This window comes from Bos javanicus, chromosome 25 (assembly GCF_032452875.1).
Source record: "Bos javanicus breed banteng chromosome 25, ARS-OSU_banteng_1.0, whole genome shotgun sequence".
Classification (NCBI taxonomy): Eukaryota; Metazoa; Chordata; class Mammalia; order Artiodactyla; family Bovidae; genus Bos; species Bos javanicus.
The window spans coordinates 22,351,886-22,377,086 of NC_083892.1; the positions used below are offsets into that span (position 1 = coordinate 22,351,886).

General features: G+C 40.7%; 1 protein-coding gene across 9 annotated transcripts in view; it reads left to right on the forward strand.

The window, feature by feature from the left end:
- The first annotated feature begins 1,127 nt into the window (after nt 1-1,127).
- TNRC6A (trinucleotide repeat containing adaptor 6A) overlaps nt 1,128-25,201 on the forward strand; it is a 96,748-nt gene continuing 72,674 nt past the window's right edge. For 2 of the 9 annotated variants that reach the window (XM_061401452.1, XM_061401455.1), the window contains exons 1-2: nt 1,556-1,729; nt 2,113-2,160. In XM_061401452.1, the coding sequence (XP_061257436.1) occupies nt 1,725-1,729; nt 2,113-2,160 (53 nt within the window). In that variant the 5' untranslated portion in view covers nt 1,556-1,724. Of the gene's footprint in view, nt 1,335-1,552; nt 1,730-2,112; nt 2,161-25,201 lie in introns of those variants that run through there. The other 7 variants (XM_061401454.1, XM_061401458.1, XM_061401457.1 and 4 more) reach the window with 6 other exon arrangements.

A 25,201-nucleotide genomic window follows, 5' to 3' on the forward strand; every position in this document is an offset into this window, starting at 1 on the left:
AAGAAAATTTTAAACTTCATAATATCATCAGTTAACATGTTGGTACATATGCTTTAGGACATTCTGTGCATTCATTCATTCTCTTATTCATTAACTTATTACACATCAGAGGCTTCCCAGGTGGCGCCAGTGGTAAAGAATCCCCGTGTCAATGCAGGGTAGAAAAGAGGCATGGTTCCATCCCTGGGTTGGGAAGATCCCCTGGAGAAGGAAATGGTAATCTGCTCCAGTATTCTTGCCTGGAGAATCCCACGGACAGAGGAACCTGGCAGGCTACAGTCCATGGGGTCGCAGAGACAGGACTGAAGCTATTTAGCACACATTACACATCTCCCTGAGAGAGGACAGGAACTGGAAAGTCAAGGGAGCTTTGTTTTTTGTTTTTGTTTTTTTAATGGGAGACATTTAGGCATGTTTTAAAGACAATGAAAGGATCAAAGTCAGTCGAAAGAGGAAAATGGGATGACAGGTATAGTGAGGTTTCTGAGAAGGAATGGATTTCAAGCACAGAGTTGGAGTCATCTTTAAATTAGGGGAGGAAAAACAAAACCATTGTGAGAGGATTGAAAGAATACACACATATGCACACGAATGTATGTATCTGACTGTATCTACAGGTATGTATATTCCTGTATCTACCTGTAAGTATGTATCTTGTATCTACAGGTAGGTATATATTTTTTATTTTATCTATATGTATGTATCTTACTCTATCTACATGTTTTCACCATGTGAGCTACTCAGGAACTTGCTTTTTCACTTATCCTTGTAACCATTTCCCCCTCCTGCTGTTACTCTTCCTTACCATCATTTTCAACAGTATCCTAACACATGAAGTAGTTCAGTCTTTAAAGCCACCTCGCAACGCTGGGCATTTTCGCCGTCACAATTTTTCACTACCATCAACGCGGGACTTAGTATCACGATGGTGACATATTTGTAGCTACCCAGGATTATTTTTTGATCAGAAATTCATGGAAGAGGAACTGCTGAGTCAAATGGTCAGCCTAACTCGAGGGATAAAAGTCGCGTTTAAACGTCACAGTCATCCTCAGGTATGCATTCTTTACCTGAGGAGGAAACAGAAGCAGAGAGGTTAAATAATTGGCCCAAGGTAAAAAATAATTGCAAGTGACGGATTTCAAAAGCCGCGCGGGCTCATCATGCTGCGGCAGGGATAGAATTTGCGGTTTAGGCGATTCTTTTTTTTTTTTTTTTTGGTGTGTTTCTGTGGGGGAGGGGCCGGGCAGCAGGGAAGGAAACTTGTGTCGCAGCAAAGAAGGAGAAGGGGAGGGAACTCATGTCAGAACCCGAGCCGACTGCGCCGAGAAAGGGTAGGCTCAGGATTCGGTGGGCCCCCAAGCCGCTGTGCGGGGCAGCTCCGAGGCTGTGACCAGCTCCAGGGAGGTCCGGCCCGCGGCCGCGCCGCGCCGGGTGGTTGCCAAGGGTCTGCCCAGTTTGCTGCTCTAGTTGCTAGGGCCTCCATCTTGAGGCCGGTGGCTGCGACACTCCCGGAAGGGGTTGCCGAGTGGGGCATTCACTTCCGGTCTGGGGCCTGCGGCGGCGACGGCGGCGGCGGTGGCGGCGGCGGCGGCGGCGGTAGCGGGTCGGTGTAGAAAATGGCGCTGGTGCAGCGGCTCGGGCCTCTCCCCGCGGCGCTACGGAGGGCTTGAGGCTCGCGAGCCTCACTCGCCGCGCCCCACTTGCTCGTGCACTTTACACACATGAGGTGAGCGGGGCGGGGGCCTCCCTCCGGGCGGGAGGAGCCTCGGGCGCTGCCGCAGGGCCCGCGATCGCGGGCGGCGGCGGCGGCGCCGGGCGTCCCCGAGACCTCGGGCCTCGGCGAAGGGGGCGCCGGCTGCGCCGCTGCGGAGGCCGGACGGGAGGCCCGGAGGGGCCGCGCTGCGCCGCTGGGGCCGGGCCGGGGGCTGCGGCTGGCCCGCGCCGCCTGACCGCAGTCGGTGCTGCAGCCCCGCAGCTTTGTGAGCCCCCCCGGGCTCCCTTCCCCCCGCCCCATCCGGCCCCGGCGCGAGCCTCTGCAGCAGCAGCTCCGTTTTCACGCGCATCTCTCTCTCTCTCTCTCCCTCTCCCCCTTTTTCTTTTCCGTTTCAGAGAATTGGAAGCTAAAGCTACCAAAGACGTAGAAAGGAATCTTAGCAGGTAAGATGGGCGCGCTTTCCGCCTCTCACCCCCTTTGATTAATCGTGTATTTCCACCCTGGCTCGCCCTTGCTGGGTTTAGAAGTTCTCCCGTGTCATTTTCTATCGCACGCAGGGAACAGACACGGAGAAGAGGCTGGAGGGAATACTGGATGGAGGAATTGCGGGGAGATGCGTAATTACGCGTGTGTTCCTTTCTTGGGCGGGGGGTGGGGGTGGCAAAAAACAGCGAAAAGCAATTCTTGTAAACTTAGTTAAAGCATTCTCACCCTTTTAGAATTTAATTAGGGGACTTGTGCATTAATTACTATTGTAAATGGTTGCAGGCATTGTGTGACTCATGATTGAGGCGGCCCTTATGGCGGGCTGTCAAACTGTTTTGGCTTCCCCGTTATTACTTTGTAACTCAAATTGTTGCCTTTATAAAAAGATACTATGTCTTCGCCCCCCCCCCCCCCCACACACATTGTAGTCAGGCGGATTCTGTTGCACTGGAAACAGTTTTGCCCTTGAACTTTACCGAGCATAGACTGCGTTTTGTTTTCTTTTGAAAATACATTTATACCTACGTTCGGCGTGTGCTCCTTTTATCAGGTGGTAAAATAATTAAAAATCTGTTCCCAGTAAGTGGTTCTCACTCCTTTTGGACCTGAGTGCTTTTGCACTGGTAACTTAAATCATCACCACAAAGGGCTTTTTTTGTTTTTTAAACGATGCCCCTATGAAAATGTCGAGCTTTATTGAGCTGTAATTGCTTAAGCATCAAGGCATTTAACTCTTTTTCACATTCATTTTCTGGTCTTACAGTCTTTTCCTTTCTTTTTCGCCGTTTTCTTTTGCATCATATTGGGACACTGAGAGAAACTTCTAGATTAGCCTAATCAGTGAGCAGCTTTTACTTGAACGAAATAAAATAAAAATTGTCTGTCTCAGGTCTTAATGTAGTTTGTGCTTGGTGATTGTAAGTTTTGTGTTTGTATTGAGGTCTTAACATTCACAATTCAAATCATCTGAATGTATTTTCAGCATATAGAATCATTTCAAATTGCTGGTCTTTGGGGTTATATAGATATTAATTTGTTAAACTGGTCATTAAAGAATCTGTTCAGTCAGTGAAGGATGGTCGTCATTGGTTTAACAAATAAGAGATATTCTGTTATTCAGAATAATTACACAATCATTTAAAGGAAATTAAGCCTGACTAAATAACTGGATATTTAAGTCTTGTTAGAAGCTATTAACGTTAAGATATGAAACAATTAAACAGGTTGAGTTTTTAAGATACACTTTCAGAAGGGAGCTTTGAGTGTTAGTCTATTTCTGTTTTTGCTTTGTCAGGTAACTATCAGTATGATTCTGTGGAGGTTTTCTGGGACGTAATTAAAAATTGTCTCTACCACAGGTATAATTTCTATATGCTATTACAAGTTGGATGGAACTTGGAGTCTGTATCAGCTGTGTATCAGAGTTTGAATCCCAGCTTTGTCACTTAACAATATGACCTTGACTCTAGGCAAATCACTTAGCCTCTCTCTTCCTAATCTGTAAAGGGAGAGGTTTGGGCCTGCCAGTTGCCAAGGTCTGTTAGGCCCCTTGGGTTTTATAAAAAGGAGTCAAGTGTTGTCCCTGGCCACAGACTCCATGTGCATTGTCGGAGGAAGGCTGGCTGTAATGGGCACACGAATAACTACCACCAGGCTAATGGTGCGAGGGTCAAAAGAAGATACCATTCCATTCATAAATTCCAAGATCTTCAGCTGGTTAGAAGGAATGAAAAGGAAAAACAAATATAAAGGATGTTACAGGCCACTGTGTACCAAGGTCCCTGTGCGAGGGGAACATTTCCTAAAGGTTAAAAGTTTTCTGAGGAGGGAGAGAAGATTAGGTGGGCAAATGCTTCCTTTCAACTCCATCCTTAGCGCTGTGCTTCCTTTTTTCCAAATAAGGAGAGTATATTTGTCTTTACCAATTTGTGCCTCCCCAGGAAGGCATTACCCTATATTCAGTTAGTAAACATTTCTTGCCCATCTTAGATGTTCCAAATGCAAGGCTAGGCACTAGGGAAGTTCAGAACGGCAGCAGCTGAGTTTAGTGGGTGTTTTCTGTCTGCCTGGCACACTTTGAAGATCTTACATCGACTCATCTGATCCTGGAACTCTCTGAGGTAGGTGCTTTCAGGATCTCGGTCTCTGTTTTACAGGTGAAGACTTTGATGCACAAAGAGGTTAAGTAACTTCCAGGAGGCCACACCACTGGTAAACTGCAGGAGATGTTACGCTTTGGGCTATATTGTGTTGCCTTGCAAGAGGCATGGTTCTTCACTTCCAAAAAACGTGAAAGTCTCTTTGGAGAGGCAGAACCCACATATACAGGCAGCACTCCTAGATAAGAGTTTCTCATCCTGGGCACTGTTGACCTCTTTTTTGGCTGTGCCACGAGGCACGTGGGATCCTAGTCCCCTGACCAGGGATCAGACCTATGCCCCCTGCACTGGAAGCTCGGACTCTTAACCAGTAGACCCACTGTTGACATTTTGACCAGATCATTTGTTTTGAAGTCTGCCCTGTGTACTACGGGATGTGTAGCAGCATTGGCCAGAAATACTCACTCAGGTGTGACAGTCAAAAAACGCCTTAAGATACCACCAGAGGTCCCCTCGGGTGAAATCACCCCCACTGTTCTAGATCTTCATGTTTCCTGAATATAACCAAACATTTGGATTTTTAACATTAAATCTGTAAGCATTAAATATCTTTTGTAATACCCTGGGACTCCAAATTCCCACTGTGTAGACCCCCTGTTGGGAAACTCCTCCAGTCTCTGAATGAATGACGGAAGTCTTATTGCCATTCTCCTTTTCCTCTGCTAAGCTGCAAACCCTGAAGACAGAGTGCCAGGTAGCCAGAGCCAGTTAAATAAAATTGGCACAGTGGATAAGTTTGGTTGCCCACATGAGGCCAACTCTCTTAATTTACTGTCGGCCATTAAAGTTGTCACTTTTTGTCAGTATCCTGGCATTCAAAAGACAAATGTGTAATGTAATGTCTAGATACGGGAGATCACCACTGAAACTAAATTTTAAAGAATGGAATCCATTTTAGAAGGCAGAGAAAAAGGCAGTGTGGGAACAACAGCAGAAATAAAGGTACGACATCCAGAAAGTACAGGCGATTTGAAACAGCAGTGAGTAGTTTAGTTGCATCGGCGTGTAAGGGTGGGGGCAGGGGTAGAGTTTCTTGAATATCCGGTGGAGGATATTTTGCATAAATCTTACATTGTGGGAAGCTACTACGAAGCTTTTAGGTAGGGTGGTGATAGGATAGAAAAATGATAACTAGTGATCTAGGCAAGAGGTGAGGACGACCTGAATTAAAGTGGTAGTAGAAAAGCAGGAGTGTGATTACTCAGATGTTGAATCTGAGGGTTGGCACCTACTTACTGGAATTAGTTGTGAGAGGAGTCTTGGAACTGCAGGAGTCTTGGGACTTGCCTGCCCATCCAGTGGTCAGGAATCTGCCATCAAGTGTGGGAGAGTTGGGATCAATCCCTGGTTGGGAAACTAAGAGCCTATGTGCTTTGAGACAGCTCAACCCATGGGCAGCAGCTGTTGAGCCTTCGAGCTCTAGAACCTGTGCACCACAACGAAGACCTGATGCAGCTAAATTAAAAAAAAAAAAATCCACTAAATATACAGGGGTCTCCGTCTTGGGTGGAGGGGAGATTGACTCAGCCTCTGAATAAAATAAATGTGAGAACAGACATCGAGGTTTGGGGAAAAAAGATGATAAATTACAGTTTATGGTTTAAAAAAAAAAAACCCTTCTAATTCAATGTATCTAACATTAAAAAGTAAGTATATGTGTGTGTATGTAAATTCATATATAAATATGTATATAAAGTACATATATAAATTAAATTTTGTAAATTACATGTACAGGAAGCCAAAATGATAAAAATCATTGCATATTTAGATCTAGACCATAAGACCAGCTAATATTTGGATCCCTTCATTTCACAAGTGAGAAAGCTGTGGTCAAGGTTATAGTCTCTAAAGTGACAAATCTGGGATTCAGACAGACCTTTTGACTCTAGGGTATTTCAGGCTAGGCAGTATTTTATATTGCACAATAGGAAAAAAGGTAACTTGGGTTTGTTCTTTCTTTCTGAAAATAGAATAATTACCTCAATAGACTATTTTGTGACCATTTTACTAATGTAGTGTGTTATCTGACGTAGAAGTTACATGCTTTATGTTATGCTGATTTCCCCCCCGCCCCTAAAACCAACCATTAAATGCCATCACATGAGAGAAGTTGTTAAAGATTTTGCATACTGTATAATGTAGCATCTAACCTGGAATGTTTTTATCTGAGACACCTTTACCTGGGATGTGCTAACTAAGAAAAGACTAGAGAAAGCAGGTGTGAACTTCCTAGATAGGGTGCTCTTGGAATTCACCCAACTTTATTTGGGGGGAGAAGCTTCTGATTTTGTTCAATTTTTGTGTTGCTTTCCTGTGATGTGCTTTGTAGGCCAACAATTTCATATTGATAGGTTTCTTTCTAGCTTTATTTGGAAGCTATGTGGTACATCAGTTGGTAGAATAAATGAATCGTAAAAGGTAAGCTTAATTTTAATGTGTGTAACAACCCTCTGGAAATTTTAAATATAAACATTAAAAAACCTGAGTACCATTCTGTAACCTCTTTTGAATTTTGGTATCTGAAATAAATCTGTGAGTATAAATTACCGTCCTTTACAGCTCCGTTTCATGACAGTCTCAAAAGTATTGCCCACAGTTGGAAAGACTTAAATATGGCTGTATATGTTCTGCTTAGGTTAACTTATGATGTCTCTCTCTCAAAATCAAGAAAATGTCCTCCCATTTAAAAATTTTTAAAAATCATCCTAATCTTGATTAAGGTAGCAAGAAGAGTGCAGTGAACATTTGTATCTCCACCTAGGTTTACCAGGTACTAGTATTTTGCCACATTGGTTTTATCATGCCATCACCCCTAAATAAAAACCAAGGGCATTCTGTGTAACAGCAATCAAATAGATCACAGTTGGAGAGGTTTAGCTTTGTTACGGTACTATTTGGTTCATATTCAGATTTTCCCAGTTGTCCTAATAATGTCTTGTCTTCTTTTTTCTCAGTTCCTTAATCCAGGGTTGCATTTAGTTGTCTTCATTTCCTTCCATCAGGAGCAGTTCTTCATCCATTTCTTCCCCGTTAGTGACTGACATTTTGGTATAGTCCGGACTAGTTGTTTCTGTGGACTTGAGTTTGGATTTGTCCTGTGGTTTCTGTACGATTAGGTTCAGGTTGGACCTTTTTGGCCGCAGTGTCACGTAGGTGACGTGTTCGTTGTCAGTGCCTCCCATCAGGTGCCCTCCCCACCACTCGGAAGGAAATTAACTGAAGGTTTACCCAGTACTTTTACCTTTACACTAACTCAGTGTTTTGTTTTGTTTTTCATTTTAGGATGTGCCAAACAATTAGTTGAAGCTGAGGTATAATTTTAAATAGTTGAGGTTACAATAATTACAAGTCTTTTTTAAATTGGCCAACTGTAATGATTGCAACTTTTTTGAAAGGTTATTCTGAAGAGAACTTCTTTTATTGTTAGACATAAACGTTGTGTGTTTTTGGCTTTTCACCTGTAATAAACTGATAACCCAGGTAAGAAAATGAAACCTTGGGCTGGGCTTGTGATATGCTTTCTTCAAAAGAACGCCCCTGTTGAAATTAGAGTGGCATTGTGGCACTGCAACAGTCTCTCATCTTGAATTCCGCAGGGACCACAGATGGTAGGAAATAGTTCAAAAAACTGAATGTGTGCTTTAAAAAAATCCTTAGAATACTTCAAAGGCTGTGGCTCCCCAAATACTAAGAAACATTGTATCATAGGGAGGATGATAGAGGAGCTGAATAATGTGAATAAAGAGATTTTTAAGATTTTAAAAAGAGAAAGTAACATTTGACTAAGGCATAGTTTCTCTTAAAAAAAAAAATCTCAAACAGCAACAATGTGAAAATAAAAGAGTTGACCCTCAGGGAGTTGGTTCCAAAACCCCCAGCCCAGCCCATTCCAAAATCCAGAGATGCTCAGATTCCTCATATAAAATAGCATAGTGTTTGCATATAACTTACACACTTTCTCCCTTATATTTAAATCATCTTTTAGATTACTTATAATACTTTATTCAATGTAAATATTATGTAAATAGTTGTAAATACAGTGTAAATGCTATCTGAACATTTGTCCATGTATAGCTATTCAGGTTTTGCTTTTTAGAACTTTCTGGATTTTTTTCTGATCCTTGGTTAATTGAATCTGAATTTGGAACTTGGGCTTTGGGAGCCCAACTGTATAGTTTAAATGTCCTATCAAGGTGGTCTTGAATTGCATACTCTGTGTGAGATGGTTATGAAGCAGAAATCCTAGTGTTTCTACTCTTTTAACAGGGAAAAGGCATTTTGAATTTTAGTGTGTTGTGTGACCATGACTCAGCTGACTTCCCGTTTCAAATGGAATGTTCAAAACAGATTGAAACTTGGTTAAGGAATTTTATACTTTGAACCTTACAAGATATTTTCTGCAAACATCAATTGATTAGATTTTGTATAAAAACAAACACGATGAAACCAAGTCATTTGTTTTGCTGTTCTTACTAGTAATTTTGAGTCAGCCAGCATTGATTGAACGGCTTGCTGCAGTGATACTGAATATTTTTTACAATTTTGACATCTGTGCTTTGTTGACTTTGGTCTCTTTTTTCTCTTACTCTTTTGGAGTATCCCCATAAAACACTAGAACATAGTGCTGTGTGGTGTGAAATATGCACTGATTTTAAATGTGTTTTAAGCATTACTTCACCGTGTCAGGGGCTTCCCCGGTGGCTCAGACAGTAAAGAATATGCCTGCAGTGCGGGAGACCCAGGTTTGATCCATGGGTCGGGAAGATCCCCTGGAGAAGAGAATGGCAACCCACTCCAGGATTCTTGGCTGGAGAATCCCATGAACAGAGGAGCCTGTTGGGGTCCTCAGTCTATGGGGTCACAAAGAGTCAGACACAACTGAGCAAATCTCTGTTTGTTGCTGTTAATTGACCATGCAAGGATGTCAGAGAAATATGTTTCACTTAATATTCTACTTGTGAGTCCCTAGATGATGTGAGGCACATAAGTGAGAATCTCACTGTGAAAAGCTAGAAGGGAATGTAAAATGTGCCTTCTCTACATTGCTGCAAGTTAATCATGCTCAAGCTGCAATTCTCAGCCTGTCACTTAGAAACTTCCACCGCTTCTCTAATGACTCTGGAATTGAAGCCCAAACTCTAGTCTGTGCTAAGCTTATCTGTTTAGCTTTATCCCTTCTACCTCTTGCTCTGTCCTCAGTTCCTCCTTCTCTGAATGTCTTCTTCAATTTCTCCCTCAAAAAATTTTTTTTCTAACACTTTGACATAGCATAAAGTTCACCCTTTTAAAGTGTATGATTCATTGGTTTAGTTTATTTGCAGAATTGTGCAATCATCACAGCTCCCTAATTCCAGAACATTTTTTATACCCCCCTCCCCCCACCCCTCAAAAAATAACCCATACTTACTATTGATCACTCCCCCTTCACCCCACCTCTGGCCTCTGGCAAACCACTAGTCTATACTCTGTCTGTATGGTTTTGCCTATTCTGGACATTTTGTATAAATGGAATCATGTGACCTTTTGTCTTGCTTCACTAAGCATGTTTTTACAGTTCATGCGTGTTGTGGCATGTATCGGCACTCCATTCTTTTTATGGGCAAAAAATAATCCATTGTGTAGCTATACCACATTGGGTTTATCCATTCACTGGTTGGTGGGCATTAAGGTTGCTTCCACTTTTGGGCTATGATGAATAATGATGCTGTGACCATTCATTTACAAGTGTTTGTGTGGACGTGTGTTTTCAGTTCTCTTGGGGATGCACCTTGGGGTGGAATTTCAAGGCATGTGTTCTATGTTTTAACTTTCTGAGGGACCACCAAGCCTTTCCAAAGCAGCTGCACCCATTTTCCATTTCTAACAGCAGTGTATTTCATTTTCTCCACGTCCTCACCGATGTGAGTGGTATCTCATTGTGATTTTGATTTGCGTTTCTATAATGACTGATAACGCTGCACATCTTTTCATATGCTTACTGACCATTTGTGTATTTGATTTGGAGAAATGTCTATTCAAATTCTGTGCCCATTTTAAATTTGGTTATATTTTATTGTTGAGTTGTCAAGAGTTCTTTATATGTTCTAGATGCAAGTCCTTTATTGGATTAATGATTTACAAATACTATCTCCCATTCTGTGGGTTGCCTTTTCACATTCTTGATGTCCTCTGAAGCACAGAAATTTAAAATTTTGGTACAGCCAGTTTGCTGTCTTAAACTATTTTAAAATTTTTATTTATCTCTAATTGGAGGATAATTGCTTTATAATATTGTGTTGCTTTCTGCCATACATCAACATGAGTCACAGCCATAGATGTACATATGCCCCCTCCCTCTTGAACCTACCCACCCCATCCCACCCCTTTAGGTTGTCACAGAGCACTGCTTTGAGCTCCCTGTGTCATAGCAAATTCCTGCTGGCTATCTGTTTACATACAGGAATAGATATGTTCCCATGCCACTCTCAGATTATCCCACCCTCTCCTTCCCCCACTGTGTCCACAAGCCTGTTCTCTATGTCTGCATCTCCATTGCCGCCCTACACGTAGCTTCATCAGCTTCATCAGTACTTCTAGAAAGTATCATCTTTCTAGATTTCCATATCTATGCATTAATGTATGATATGTCTTTCTCTTTCTGACTTCACTCTTTTTTAATAGGCTTTAGGTTCATCCACCTGATTAGAACTGACTCAGATGCATTCCTTTTAATGGCTAAGTAGTATTCCTGCATTGGAGAAGGAAATGGCAACCCACTCCAGTGTTCTTGCCTGGAGAATCCCGGGGACGGGGCAGCCTGGTGGGCTGCCGTCTCTGGGGTCACACAGAGTCGGACACGACTGAAGCGACTTAGCGGCAGCAGCAGTATTCCATTGCATATAGGTACTATAGCTTCTTTATCCACTCACCTGTTGATGGACATCTAGGTTGCTTCCATGTCCTAGCTGTTGTAAATAGTGCTGCAGTGAACACTGGGGAACATGTGTCTTTTTCAGTTGTGGTTTTCTCAGGGTATATGGTGGAAAAGGAAATGGCGGCTCACTGCAGTATTCTTGCCCGGCAGTTTCCATGGACGAGGAACCTGAGCCTGGCGGGCTGCAGTTCATGGTGTCGCAAAGAGCCGGACACGGCCGAGCGACAGACACACACAGGGTAGATGTCCAGTAGTGGGATTGGTGAGTCATAGAGTAGTTTTAATCCTAGTTTTGTTTTAAAGAATCTCCATACTGTTCTCCATAGTTGCAGTATCAATTTACCTTTCTACCAGCTGTGTAAAAGGGTTCCATTTTCTCTACACCCTGTCCAGCATTTATTGTTTGTAGATTTTTTGATGTTGGCCGTTCTGACGGTGTGAGGTGATACCTCATTGTAGTTTTGATTTGCATTTCTCTAGTAATGAGCGATATCGAGCATTTTTTCGTGTGTGTGTTAGCCATCTGTATGTCTTTGGGAAAATGTCTGTTTAGGTTTTCTCCCTCTTTTTGATTGGGTTGTTTGTTTTTCTGGTATTGAGCTACATGAGCTGCTTGCATATTTTGGAGATTAATCCTTTGTAAATTGTTTCATTTGCTATTATTTCGTAAACATTTTCGAGTGTATATTTCAGTGAAATTAAGCACATTGATAATGTTGCTCCACTGTCACCATACCCCGCCATAACTTCATCTTGCAGAACAGACTCTGCACCTGCTAAACAATAAGCCCCGTTCTCTCCTCCCCTCCACCCTTGGGAACCACCATCTACTTTGTGTCTCAGTGAATCTGACTGCTCCAGGTAACACGTGCGTGGAATCACAGTGTTTGTCCTTTTGTGATTGACTTCACTTAGCAGAATATTCTCAAGGTTCATACCTGTTGTAGCATGTCATGCAATTGATTTTTGTATGTTGATTCTATATCCTGCAGCTTTGGTGAACTCATTTATATAATTTCCTTTCCAATCTTAATGCCTTTTATTTCTTTTTCTTTTCTTTTTTTATTGGAGGATAATTGCTTTACAGTGTTGTGGTGGTCTCTGCCATACAGCAACTCAAATTAGTCATAATTTTATATATATATATATATTCCCTTCCTCTTGAGCCTCCTCCCCCACTTATTTTTCTTGCCTTATTTTCCTAAGTAGAACCTACGGGAAAATGTTGAATAGGAGTGGTAAAAGTGAACATCTTTGTCTTGTTTCATCTTAGAGAAAAAGCATTCAGTCTTAACCATTAAGAACAATGTGAACTATGGACTTTATCAAATTATTGAAGTTCCATTCTATTCCTGGTGTGAACATTTTTGTCTTGTCTTGAAAGGGTGTTGGATTTTGTCAGACGCTTTTTCTGTATCTGTTGAGATCATGTTGTCTTATCCTTTGTTCTGTCAATGTTATATTATGTTGATTTTTGTATGTTAAACCAGCTTTGCATCCCTGGGATAAGTCTCACTTGGGCATAGCATATAGTTCCCATTATATGTTGCTAGATTCGATTTATTAGTCATCTGTTGAGGATTTTTGAGTTGGTGGTCACAAGGGTTATTGATCTGTACTTTTTTCTCTTCTTGTGACATCTTAATGTCTTTTGATAGCTGGTGTGGTCTGGTCTGAAATCTGGAATCTTGAACTGTTTGCTTTGGCATCTGCCTCATTCTGAACTGTGCATTAATAATTGTTTCTATATATCCAGTGCCATTTTTCCTTTTTGATTTTTTTCCAGTTTTTAAAAACATTTTACTACTTTTCATTGCACTGGGTCTTGGTTGCTATGCTCAGGTTTTCTCTAGTTGCAGTGAGGAGGCTGCTGTCTAATTGTGCTGTGTGGGCGTCTCTGTTTGCAGAGCATGGGCTCTGGAGCACAGGCCCAGTAGTTGTAGCCCACTGGCTTATTTGCTTCAAGGCATGTGGGATCTTCACACACCAGGGCTTTAACCTGTGTCCCCTGCATTAGCAGGCGGATTCTTAACTTTTAGACCACCAGGGAAGTTACTTTTCCAGTTTTATTAAGGTATGATTAACAAAGTCGATTCCATTTTCTTTTCTCAGTTAGTACATACCTGTGTGTGTGTGTTATTGAGATATAATTGACATCTGACTTTGTGCAAGTTTAATATGTACAACTTGCTGGTTTGAAATATTTATATACATGTTGACCCTCGAGAAATGTGAGTTTGAACTGTATGGTCCTGCTTATCTGTAAATTTTTTTTTCTTCACTAAATACATAGTACTGTATTACATGATCTGTGGTTGGTTGAACCTGTTGATGTGGAACTGTGGGTTTGAAGGGCCAACTGTAAAGTTACATGCAGCTTTCGACTGCATAGGGTCTGTGCCTGTAATCCCTGCCTTGTTCAGGGGTCTGCTGTATTCCAGCAGGATTACCACAGAAGTATTAGCTGGCATCTCTCTCAGGTCACATAATTATCGTTTCTTTTTTGTGGTGAGAACATCTAAAACCCAGTCTCTTGGCAACTTTGAAACATAAAACACAGTATCAATGGCAGTAATCACTATTCTGTGCATTAGATTTCCAGAATTTATTCCCCTTATTTGCAAATTTATTACTCCCTTTAGTTGGAAGTCCTGGTTAACAACATCTCAATTTTCCTATCCCCTGGTCACTAGTAACCACAAGTTTGGTTTTTTTGGAGTCCACATGTATGTGATAGTCATACAGTATTTGTCTTTCTCGAACTAATTTTACTTAGCATAATGCCCTTAAGGTTCATATCCATGTTGTTGCAAATGGCAGAATTCTTTCTCAAGGCTGAATGATACTCCTTTGTATGTATATACAACATCTTCATTCATTGATGGACTTAGGTGGTTTCTCTGTCTTGGTTATTGTGAATAAAGCTGCAGTAAACATAGGAATGCAGGTATCTTTTTTGATACCCTGTTTTCATTTCTCTTGAATATATATCCAGAAGTGAGATTGCTGGATCATTAGTAGTTGTCTTTTTAATTTTTTGAGGAACCTCCATACTGTTTTCCATAGTAGCTGCACCAGTTTACATTCCCACCAACAGTGTTCAGGGGTTCCCCTTTTCTCCGTGTCTCGCCAACACTTGTTACCGCTTGTCTTCCTGAAGTAAACCATTCCAGGAGGTGTGCTATGTCTGTTTTCTACTGTATGCGGTCTTGTCTTTGGTCACAGGCTTCCTTGTATACTAACGTTAACTTAGTGCGCTGTTCTGTTCCTAGTCCCTTGTGGCTGATGTTCAGTATACACTGACGTGCATCTCTTAAGCACTTCCTCTGCATTACTTAATCTTCACAAGACACCTCTGAGGGAGGTAGCATTTAAGACCTCTTATAAACGAGATGGAGGCTTTAGAGAAATTAAACAAGTTGCTTATACAGGTCGGTAGTGGAGTTGACATTTAAACCCGCTTCTCTTTTAGGTTCAGAGCCAGAGCTCTTAACCACATGCTGTGCTGCCCAGGAAATGCTTGCTTGAATAGATTGGATTTAAACTGGTCCTTAAAGAAGTAGAATGTGGGTAGAAGAAAGAGTGGGAAGATTGCATGTGTGGTGGTGGATAGGTTTATAGTGTTAGTAAAAGCAGGAATTGGTATTTAATTGGAGTACCTGGTGCCGGGGGAGTACGGTGCAAGTAGAGCTGGTTTTTGTTCCCAGAGCAGTAATTAGTTCTATTTGGAAGAGTGAGATTAACATCTGAAATAATTAGAAAAAGAGTATTGTTTAATCAGAGGTCAAGAGTGAGTTTTGTATGAGTTGGAAGGAATTATGAAGGAACTAGTAATTAAATTAAGCCTCAAAAGAGGAGTGGATTTAGGAGAGTTGTTTAGCAAACCAGATTTTGGGTTGGGCTTTACCATTGTCTTGTGCTGTAATCCTTATAATCCTTTACTAGTATTATTTTATTGCTCAGATTATGAGGCCAGTAGAAACCCCCTTTCAAGCTCAGCTTCCTACTTCTTTAGGAGTTCCAAACTATGTATGATCTAGATCTTCATGGCTACCTCATCATATCCTATTTTTCTCTTCATTCTTAAAAGAAAGATATGCTGACTTTGAACTGTGCTTTATAGTTCAAAATCAAATGCAATATAGAAATATACAGTATTGCTGCTACCCTGACTTTTGTCCTCTTTTTCTTCACATATTTCTGTCACAAATATGTATTTTTATTAGTTTCTCTGTGTGTGTGCTTCTAGAATTCCTTTTTGCAAATACAAGCACATGGGGAAATGTATCTCCCCCCTACTTTCAACATGGAAGGTAGTATACTGAACATTTTTGTTCCCAGTTAACTGTATACCGTCCAGATCCTTTCATGTTACACACGGAGACCTTCTTACGTGTTTTATAGCAGCATAGTGTTGCATTTTGTGGATGTATCAATATTATTTAATGACTTGAGCTACTGCTTGTGACTGTAAACAAGCTTCTCTCGTGTTATCTCATTGATTAGTACCTTCTCTGATACTTTTGTTCCCTAACCCCTTTTCTATTTCCAAATAAGTACTAGTCTTCCTTATGTTGGGCTTCCCTGGTGCCTCGGATGGTAAATAATAATCAGCCTGTAATGTAGGAGACCTGGTTTGTTCCCTGGGTTAGGAAGATCCCCTAGAGAAGGGAATGGCCGTCCACTCCAGTATTATTGCCTGGAGAATTTCATGGACAGAGGAGCCCGGTGGGCTGCAGTCAGTGGGAATCACGAGAGTCGAACACGACTGGGCGACTAACACTTTGCTTATTTTCAAAAACAAAAACTTCATTTTTATCCTGTATTTTTCATATCACGGCTGCATTTTTGAAAATCTGATCACTCTTAATTCAGTTTCTGTCTCTACTAGCTGGTGAAATTATACAGCTTTGTAGGTTACCAGCAACTTCCTGTTGTGTGGTACTAGGGTGGCTTTGGTGATTAATTTAGATGTAGGAGTACAGAAGGAGGGAGAAAGGAAAGGCTGATGAGCAGATAGGGAAAGGCTGGGAGAAAACAGAGTAAGGGAAAAACAGAGTAAGGGAAAAAGTAGGTGAACAACATTTTTGGCAGAAGATGTGAAATTATTTTCATAACTAATTGGTAGCATACAGTTGGCTTCTGTGTGAAGATGACCTGCCTTACAGTGATTTGTGACTGATAGGCTAGTTGGGTGCTATGGAAAGTTCCCTCTATTTTCTATTTCCCTTGTGACTCAGCTGGTAATGCAATTGGGAGACCTGGGTTTGATCCCTGGGTTGTGGAGATCCCCTGAAAAAGGGAAAGGCTACCCACTGCAGTATTCTGACCTGGAGAATTCCATGGACTGTATATCCATGGGGTTGCAGAGTCGGACGTGACTGAGTGACTTTCACTTTTGATCACTTCTGTATTATCATTTCTAATAGCAGAGCTTCTATTTAGAAATTTTTGCTTTCTACAGTCTAGAGTTGTGATAAGCCTATCTCTCGTCAATCTTATTGATATTGTCAGCTGTTTCAGTTTCTTGTCATTACCTTGGATTTCTTCTTTGCTTTTCATTTCCACTTGCCACCATCATGGTTCAGGACATTGCACTTCTACTTGGATTACTGCAACAGTCTTTTCACCCTGTTCTGCAGGTTTGTTTGCTGCTTTTACCCAGTGCTTTTTCTCCCCTTTTCTCCCCCAGTCAGTACTGGCTCTGGATATTGCCGTGCTAGTAGGTCTTCGTGCTTTGCTGTGTCCATGCCCTTTTGTGCTTCCTTGCCTGAAAAAGCCCCTCTCTGGCTCTGTAGAAATCTTGACTTTTCTTTAAGACCCAGATCAACTTCTTACTTTTCCCTGAAGCTTTCCTTAGCTGTAACTGTAAGAGCTCATACGCATGTCTTGTTTTTCTAAACTTGCTTATAGCCTCTACCAGATGATTTCTTGTTTCCATATTTCAGGCGTGTTCAGTTGTTGTTCCTACAAAATTATAGTTTAAAAATGATGAATTCTACTTGAGTTCTCCTAGTACACAGCAGACTGCTTGACTTACAGGAATCCCCAAGCACATCCTTACTGATTTATTGATTAAACATTGTGTGGGTTGTTAATTAATAATTTTGGATGGAGAGAGTCAGATCATCCAGGTACCTTGAAGGTCTGCTTCTTTGCTGTGCTGTGGATATGCACTTTTTAAAATGGGATTTTCTTTTTGATTTTCTAACAAATGATATACACTGAACTGGACCTTGACTTTTTTTTTTCAACTCAGTGGTGTGTCTTCGAGATCTTTCTGTAAAGCCATGTTTGTTGGGGGATCCCCAATGTCACCTTCAGTTTTAACAGTTCACTAGGAAGGCTCACAGGATTCAGCACATAGTCATTCTCATGGCTGTGAATCGTAAGAATGAAAGTATACAAAACAAAATCCGTAAAGGGAAAAGGCACAGTGGTCAAAATCCAGAGGAAACTAGGAGCAAGCTTCCAAGATTTCTGTCCCTGTGATGTCACACAGAATGTGGTTAATTTCTCTAGCATCAAATTATGACAACATGTGTTAAGTGTCTACCAGGAAAGCTCATTAGAAATTCAGTGCGTAGGGTTATTTTTTAGGGGCTGATTGTGTAGGTACCATCTACAGCCAGCCCCTTAAAAAAAGTCATGGGGTTGCAAAGAGTCAGACACGACTGACGACTGAGCAACAATAGTGAACAACAATTGTAGGTACCTTCTGCCTAATATGTACCAAAATTCCCAACCGCCAAAAACAAGGTAGGCTTTTAGCAAAACTGTGTTGCTTGTATGTTGATTTGGGATTGGTGGGAACCTCCCTGAAATGCAAGTACCTTGACCCCAGGCAGGAGCTAGTCTTGCAGTCCTTTCTCAGGATAGTGGTCTCAACCTGCTGTGCTAATCATAACTCTTTCCTGCACACCATGGAAGTCTGTAACTCCCCTCCTGTAAAAAAACAAAAAAAACTAATGTGTAATGTTTCATGATTTGAGTACATTATGGTTTAACTTTCCCCTGTTGATTGGTTTTTAGTCTATTTTGGTCTATTTTGCAGTATCTATTTTGGTACATTTTCTTTTGTAGAGGCTTCTATTGAAATTGATCAGTGACATTTAAAAATTTACTATTAACAGATCCTTCCAAGTTGTTCATCAGAGGTCCTTGCTAGTTCATGTCCAACAGCAGTTTACAGGAGTATCCTTTGGAAGTGATTGCTTTGAATGATATTCATGTTGGGAATGAAGGGAAAGCTGACAATCAGGAAGAATCAGGAAGAGCAGGTCCAGGAAGGGCCTTGTGGATCCCAGACTTGCTGCCATTAAGGACACTTGTCTTGCCCTTTGTCTTCCCAAGATTCTTGGTTCACAGACTCATCTCCTTTTATCTGTCCTAATCTCCCACCTTGCTGCCTTACTCATTTGAGTGGAGGCTTGTAATTGTTTTTGTCTTTTATTATGGAAATTTTCAAACATACACAAAAGTAGAACAGAATAAAGAGCTTTCTGTACCCATTACCCAGTTTCAGCAGTTGTCATCATTTTGTCAATCTTGTTTCATTTTTTTCTCTTTTCCTATTTTTGGGAGGATGGCGTGCAGCCTAGAGTAGTGAAAGCAAATCCTAGACACGGTGTTTTAAAAAGCATTCATTTTTGGTACTAATTTATAAAAATAGTGCATGTGTACCATAATATTTTAAATAGGGGTTTTCTTTTTAAAAACTTAACAATTCCTTTAAATAGTGGTTCAGTTGTGAGGTTCCTCTGATGTTCCTAGTTCAGGAGGGTATACAAAACAAACAGACAACTTTTAAAAAATATGAGTTAACACTGTTCACAGTTTTACAAATTCTTTTTTTCATTTAACAATGTTAAGGACATTCCTTCAAATCAACAGACAGGTCAACTTATTTTCAGTGCAAATATGCTATGCTATTATAGAGCCATTTCTTTACTGATGGACATTTCAGTTTTCCGGTCATATACATATGGCCTTGTGTACCAGTGCTTTATCACTGTAAGATACCTTCTGAAGCATGGGATGGCTGGTTAGATTATGTGTAACTTTATTTATTTATTGGCTGCACCCCATGGCATGGAGGATCTTACTTCCCCCAAGTGGGGATTGAACTGTGACTCTTGCAGTGAAAGCTCGAATTCTTAACCACTGGAAGGACCATTGGGGAAGTCTCAGATTATGTGTAATTTTAATTATTAAAACTGTTACCACAATATTCTGCAAAAGGCTATAGTAATTTCTGCATTAATATAAGAGAGAGCCTCTTAATTTCTCATTTTTGCCAACACTGGATATTATTATCCCTGATCATTTTTACCAGTGAAATTAGTATGGGGTTTTTTTTGCCTTTATTAGAAAGAAAACCCAGCAGTTTATTTTGGAAAAAATGTATTGAGTTGGCTTTATACTAGGAAACGCAAAGCTTGGTTCAGTACTAGAAGATCGATCGACAGAGTTAATCATATCAGTGATCAAGAGTCAGAAATTCTATAACCATTTCAGTAGAGACAGAAAAGAATTTTAACAGAATATAGCATGCACTCATGACTGGATCTCCCAGCAAACCAGAAACAGAGAACAGCCTTTTACTGTTTAAATATTGAAATTTAATACTAATCTGGAAAACTTTTAATATTTAAGTTTTTGAATACTTACTCACATTGCTGAGAAACTTAAAATATTGAATGAAAAGGTTTATATGTTGAGAGCTCCCTTCCCCCATATGCCTAGTTCCTTCTGCCCCCTCCCCCCAGTTACTGTTGGTTTCTTAGGTGTTCTTTTAGAGTCATTTTATACACATACAGGCGAATATGAATACATAGCCTCTCTTGTACTGTCAGGCAACTTGAATTTTTCATGAGTGGTTTTTTTTTTTTTTTTTAAGGGCAAGCATTATTGCTCACTTCTGAAAGCTTTTTAGCTACCTTCATGTTTCTCTCTCTAAAAAAAGAAAAAACCTTGAACTCCTCAAACATGGACCGTTTAGCTCTTCACTAGTTGTTTCTCCCACATTGCCCTCCCACAAACATTCACAAAATAAAAAATACTAAAATTGCTGTCTTAAATATCACCAGTGTTTGGTCCCCTCTTGTTAAAACCAGTGGCTGTTCGGTCTTTGTCATTGAATCTTTGGCTGTTCTTACTCCTGATTATACTTGCATGGTGTTTGGAACTCCAGTATTTTGAGTTTCCTGTAGTATGGGGTTGGCCCAAAAGTTCGTTCGGTTTCCTATACAGTGGTTCTAATAGCTCTTAATTGTCTTTAACTTCATTGGAAACAGTTTTGTAAGAGTCTGTTGTGACAGCTGTCCTATCAATGTGCATTTTTTAAAAAAGACTTATCAACATTGGTGAGTTTTGTGTAGCCATTTTAATATTGAAGATGGAAGAAAATGCAATGCTTTTAGCATATTATAGTTTATTATTTCAAGAAAGGTAAAAAACTGAAATGCAAAAAAGCTTTGTGCGGTGCATGGAGAAGGTGCTGTGCTTGATCTAATGTATCAAGAGTGGTTTGTAAAGTTTCTCATGCTGGAAATTTGTCACTGGACGACGCTCCACACTCCAGTACTGGTTGAAGTTGATGGTGATCAAATCAAGAAATTGAGAACAGTCAATGCTATAACCATGTGGGAGATAACCAATATACTCAAAATATCCATATCAAGCATTGAAAATCATTCCCACCACCTTGACTGTGTTAATCATTTGATGTTTGGATTCTACACAAGTTAAGTGAAAAAAACCTTGACCATATTTCTGTGTGTGGTTCTTTACTTAAGACGTAATGAAAATGTCCTGTTTTTAAAAGAAATTGTGGTGGGCGATGAAAAGTGGATACTGTACAATAATGTGGAATGGAAGAGATCATTGGGTAAGCAAAATGAACCACCACCAGCCACACCAAAGGCTGGTCTTCATCCAGAGAAGGTGATTTGTTTATGGCGGGATTGGAAAGGAGTCCTCTATTATGAGCTCCTTTCGGAAAACCAAGCAATTAATTCCAACAAGTGCTGCTCCCAGTTGTTGTTTTAGTCATTAAGTCATGTCTCTCTTGCAGCTTCATGGATGGTTGCCCGCCAGGGTCCTCTGTCCTGAACATGGGATTTTCCAGGCAAGAATACTGGAGCAGGTTGTCCTTTCCTTCAGGGAATCTTTCCAACCCAGTGATTGAACCTGCATCTCCTGCATTGGCAGGCAGATTTTTTATCTCTGAGCCATCAGGGAAGCCTAACTGCTCCCAGTTAGACTAACTGAAAGGAGCTTTTGACAAAAAGTGTGCAGAATTAGTCAACAGAAAACCCAGAATCTTCCATTAGGGTAACACAAGACCACATGTTTCTTTGATAACCAGGTACAACTTGTCTGGAAAGTTCTGACTCATCCGCCATATTCACCAGACATTGCACCTTCAAGTTCCTTTTATTTTGGTCTTTACAAAATTCTCTTTATGAAAAAAGTTTCACTTCCCTGGAAGACTGTAAAAGGCACCTGGAACAGTTCTTTGCTCAAAAAGAAGAAAAGTTTTGGGAAGATGGGATTATGAAGTTGCCTTGAAAAATGGCAGAAAGTAGTGGAACAAAATAGTAAATACACTGGTCAGTAAAATTCTTGGTGAAATGAAAAATGTGTCTTTTACTTAAAAACTGAAGGAACTTTTTGACCAACCCAATACATTCTTCTTGAAGTGTTCTTACAAAAGGTGGAAGGAAATAAAAGAATTGTGTATGCACACAGTCTGAAGAAAAAAGTGAGATGTCGTCTCACTTAACTCATTTAAAGGAAACTGTTGCTTCTGAAAAGAGTGCTGGTACTTGACTTTGAGAAGTATTAGGGTGTAGGGGCGGAGAAGGCAATGGCACCCCACTCCAGTACTCTTGCCTGGAAAATCCCATGGATGGAGGAGCCTGGTAGGCTGCAGTCCATGGGGTCGCTAAGAGTCGGGCAGGACTGAGCGACTTCCCTTTCACTTTTCACTTTCACGCATTGGAGAAGGAAGTGGCAACCCACTCCAGTGTTCTTGCCTGGAGAATCCCAGGGACGGGGGAGCCTGGTGGGCTGCCGTCTGTGGGGTCGCACAGAGTCGGACACGACTGAAGTGACTTAGCAGCAGCAGCAGGGTGTAGGGGAAAGGGAAGACCATGGCTTTGAGAACCTAGATTGGAATCCTGACCCCACTCCATACTAGCTGTATGACCTTGGACAAGTCCCTTAACCTTTCTGAGCTTCAATTTCTTCATCTATAGAAGGGAAATCCCTAACATTTAAAAAAAGTGACAGATGGGAAAATATCCATAAAGTGCCCAGCATAGTCACTGTAGCGTTCTAATCACTCAGGCTTGTTCTCATTTCTAGACCCAGAACTTGCATTTTGAGATGCCCTGCTGCTAACTTTTAAGGGGAGAATGATTCTGCCGACTGGACTGTTCTCTTTGTGGAGTGCACATCAAATATGATGGACAGTGTAGACCTATCAAATGCATCAGCTCTTATTCCTTTTGATAAATAAGGTGAACAATAAACTCAAATATTTTGAAGGAATTTCTGTTAGCATTTAAATTCTGGGAGTCAGTCTTTGGGCACAGGTGGTTGTGGGCGCGTGTGTGTGTGTGTGTGTTTTCCAGTTGGCTTTCTGAAGGAGATGTGGGGAAAGTAGGGTTAGTTGGTTGTAATGACAGTTTTGAAGAGAACTTTTGTTTTTCTTATGCTTCTGGTGTAATATTTTCATGAGGAAAAATGGTTCATCTTTTAAGTACTAAAGAGGTCATTTTTGGTCTGCAAAACACTTGCTAATGTCATCAAAAGGTCTTCAAAATGAAGTTTGAGAAGGATGAAAAAAATTCCAGGTAAATAGTAAAGGAGCATCCTATAGAGTAAAATTACAGAACAAGGACTTCTCTACAATTCACAGGCAAACACAAAGAGCAAATGCTAACGATTCCTGATGTTTCTGCATAAGTGACCCTAAATATCTTAAAAGTTGAATGAATACAGTCTTCGAGATATCACTGAGAACTGGTGAGAAGGGTTCCTAACTAGGCATTTGAGTGCTTACTCAAATGTGTTAAGAAAGTATTCTTCACTGAAGCCTGATAAAAAGGTGATGAAACTGATGCACATGGTAATTTATCCCCAGTTTCTTGTTAGTGCTGAAAGAGTTTACGTCTGTAGAGCTAGTAAACAGCTTTGGTTGAGTAACATGCAGTGATGTAATTTATTTGCCTTTGTTTACTACAATGCTTGTTGTTCTCTTATGCTGTAGCTATCTCAGGCCTTGACTTCTAGGACTATAGTGTGCAAGCTTGCTCACTTCCATTGCCTCCCTGACACAGAATGCTACAGAGGGAATCATGGTTACACCTGGCTTGATCAGCCACAGGACAGTGCTACTTTGAACAAAGTGAAATGAATGACAGCAACAGTTATCATCCTCTTCTTCCAACTTCTGATTTTAGCAGTTGTAAGCTTAGCTTTACTAAATTATCATCAGTTTTACATAATGTCACTCTTTGTTTTTCGCCAACTCCCTAAGCTTAAGTTTTGGGTAATCTCAGTGTGCGTGTACCTGTAGCACCCCTTCTAGTCTCTTATGTATTTGTCTGTGTTTTCTCATTTTATCTTCTACTGCATCCCCACTGCCATATGCATTCCAGCCTTAATGAATTATTTTACAGTTTTCCAAGTGTCTAGTTCCTGTTCCTTGAACCATCTCTGCCTGGTATTGATAATGACCCCTCTGGAAATTTTCCTCAAGGGCAGAATTAGGTACTTTTCCTTTGTGTGTTGATTTTCTTTAGGTGTCTTGTGATTTTTGGTTGTCTGTTGATATTATGAATGAAGATTTAGGTTCTAGACACTAGAGTAATTAATGTAGGTAACGAGTATGTTTCCTCCAATTTTGTGTAGATTTCATTACCCAGGAGCCCTGTACATTGAAAGGGCTGGAGGAGTGTTGATGGGGAGCCCTATATGTATGAAGGGTGTTGACTCTCGGGCTTTACTTCAGTGTTTTTTGTGTTTGTTTTTTTTTTGGTTATAGGCTGAATTTGAATGCGTTTGCTACCTGTGGCTGTGTAGCCATCCAGGAATGCAGACTCAATGGGAGTTGTTGAATGGTTGGGGCCTTTCTATTCCTTATGCAGTCTTTACTCCATGCTTGTTTGTGCTCAGCCAGCTCTAATCTTGGAGCCTCTCTGGAGCTGCACCAGAGGATGGCACATACAGCCATTTAAGACTTCTCTGTGTTTATTCTTAGATTGTAGCTTCCTTTGCTCTTGTTTATTCATCAGCTGTGAATAGATTTACTACCTTTTCTCCTATCATTTTGGTGAGTGAGAGCAGAAAAGAGGAGACACACACAGTTGCCCGTTTATCTTGAAATTCTGAGCCGGGAGTTCTATTGCCAATGAACATTTCTGATTTTCAGAACTGAAACAAACTTGTATTAGTGCATTATGGATTGTTTCCCAAGTGTTGATAGAATAGTTTTGAATGTTTATAAGATATGAAATTAGTATAATGTTAAAATACAAGTCATCTTTTTATGAATAAGTTGTGTTCTAAAAATAGGTATAAAAACAGAAACTCACAGACTTAGAACTTATGGTTGCCAGAGGGGAAGGGATGGTTAGACATTTGGGAAGGCCATGCACACATTGCTGTATTCAAAATAGATAATGAACAAGGACCTACTGTATAGCACATGGAACTCTGCTCCATGTTATGTGGCAGCCTGGATGGGAGGGGAGTTTGGGGGAGAACGGATAAGTGTATATGTATGGCTGAGTCCCTTCACTGTTCACCTGAAACTACCACAACCTTGTTCATTGGCTGTACCCCAATACAAAACTAAAAGTTTAAAGTTTGGGGAAAAAAGAAGTATAAAGCTTTTTAGAGCAAGGAAAGCTGAAA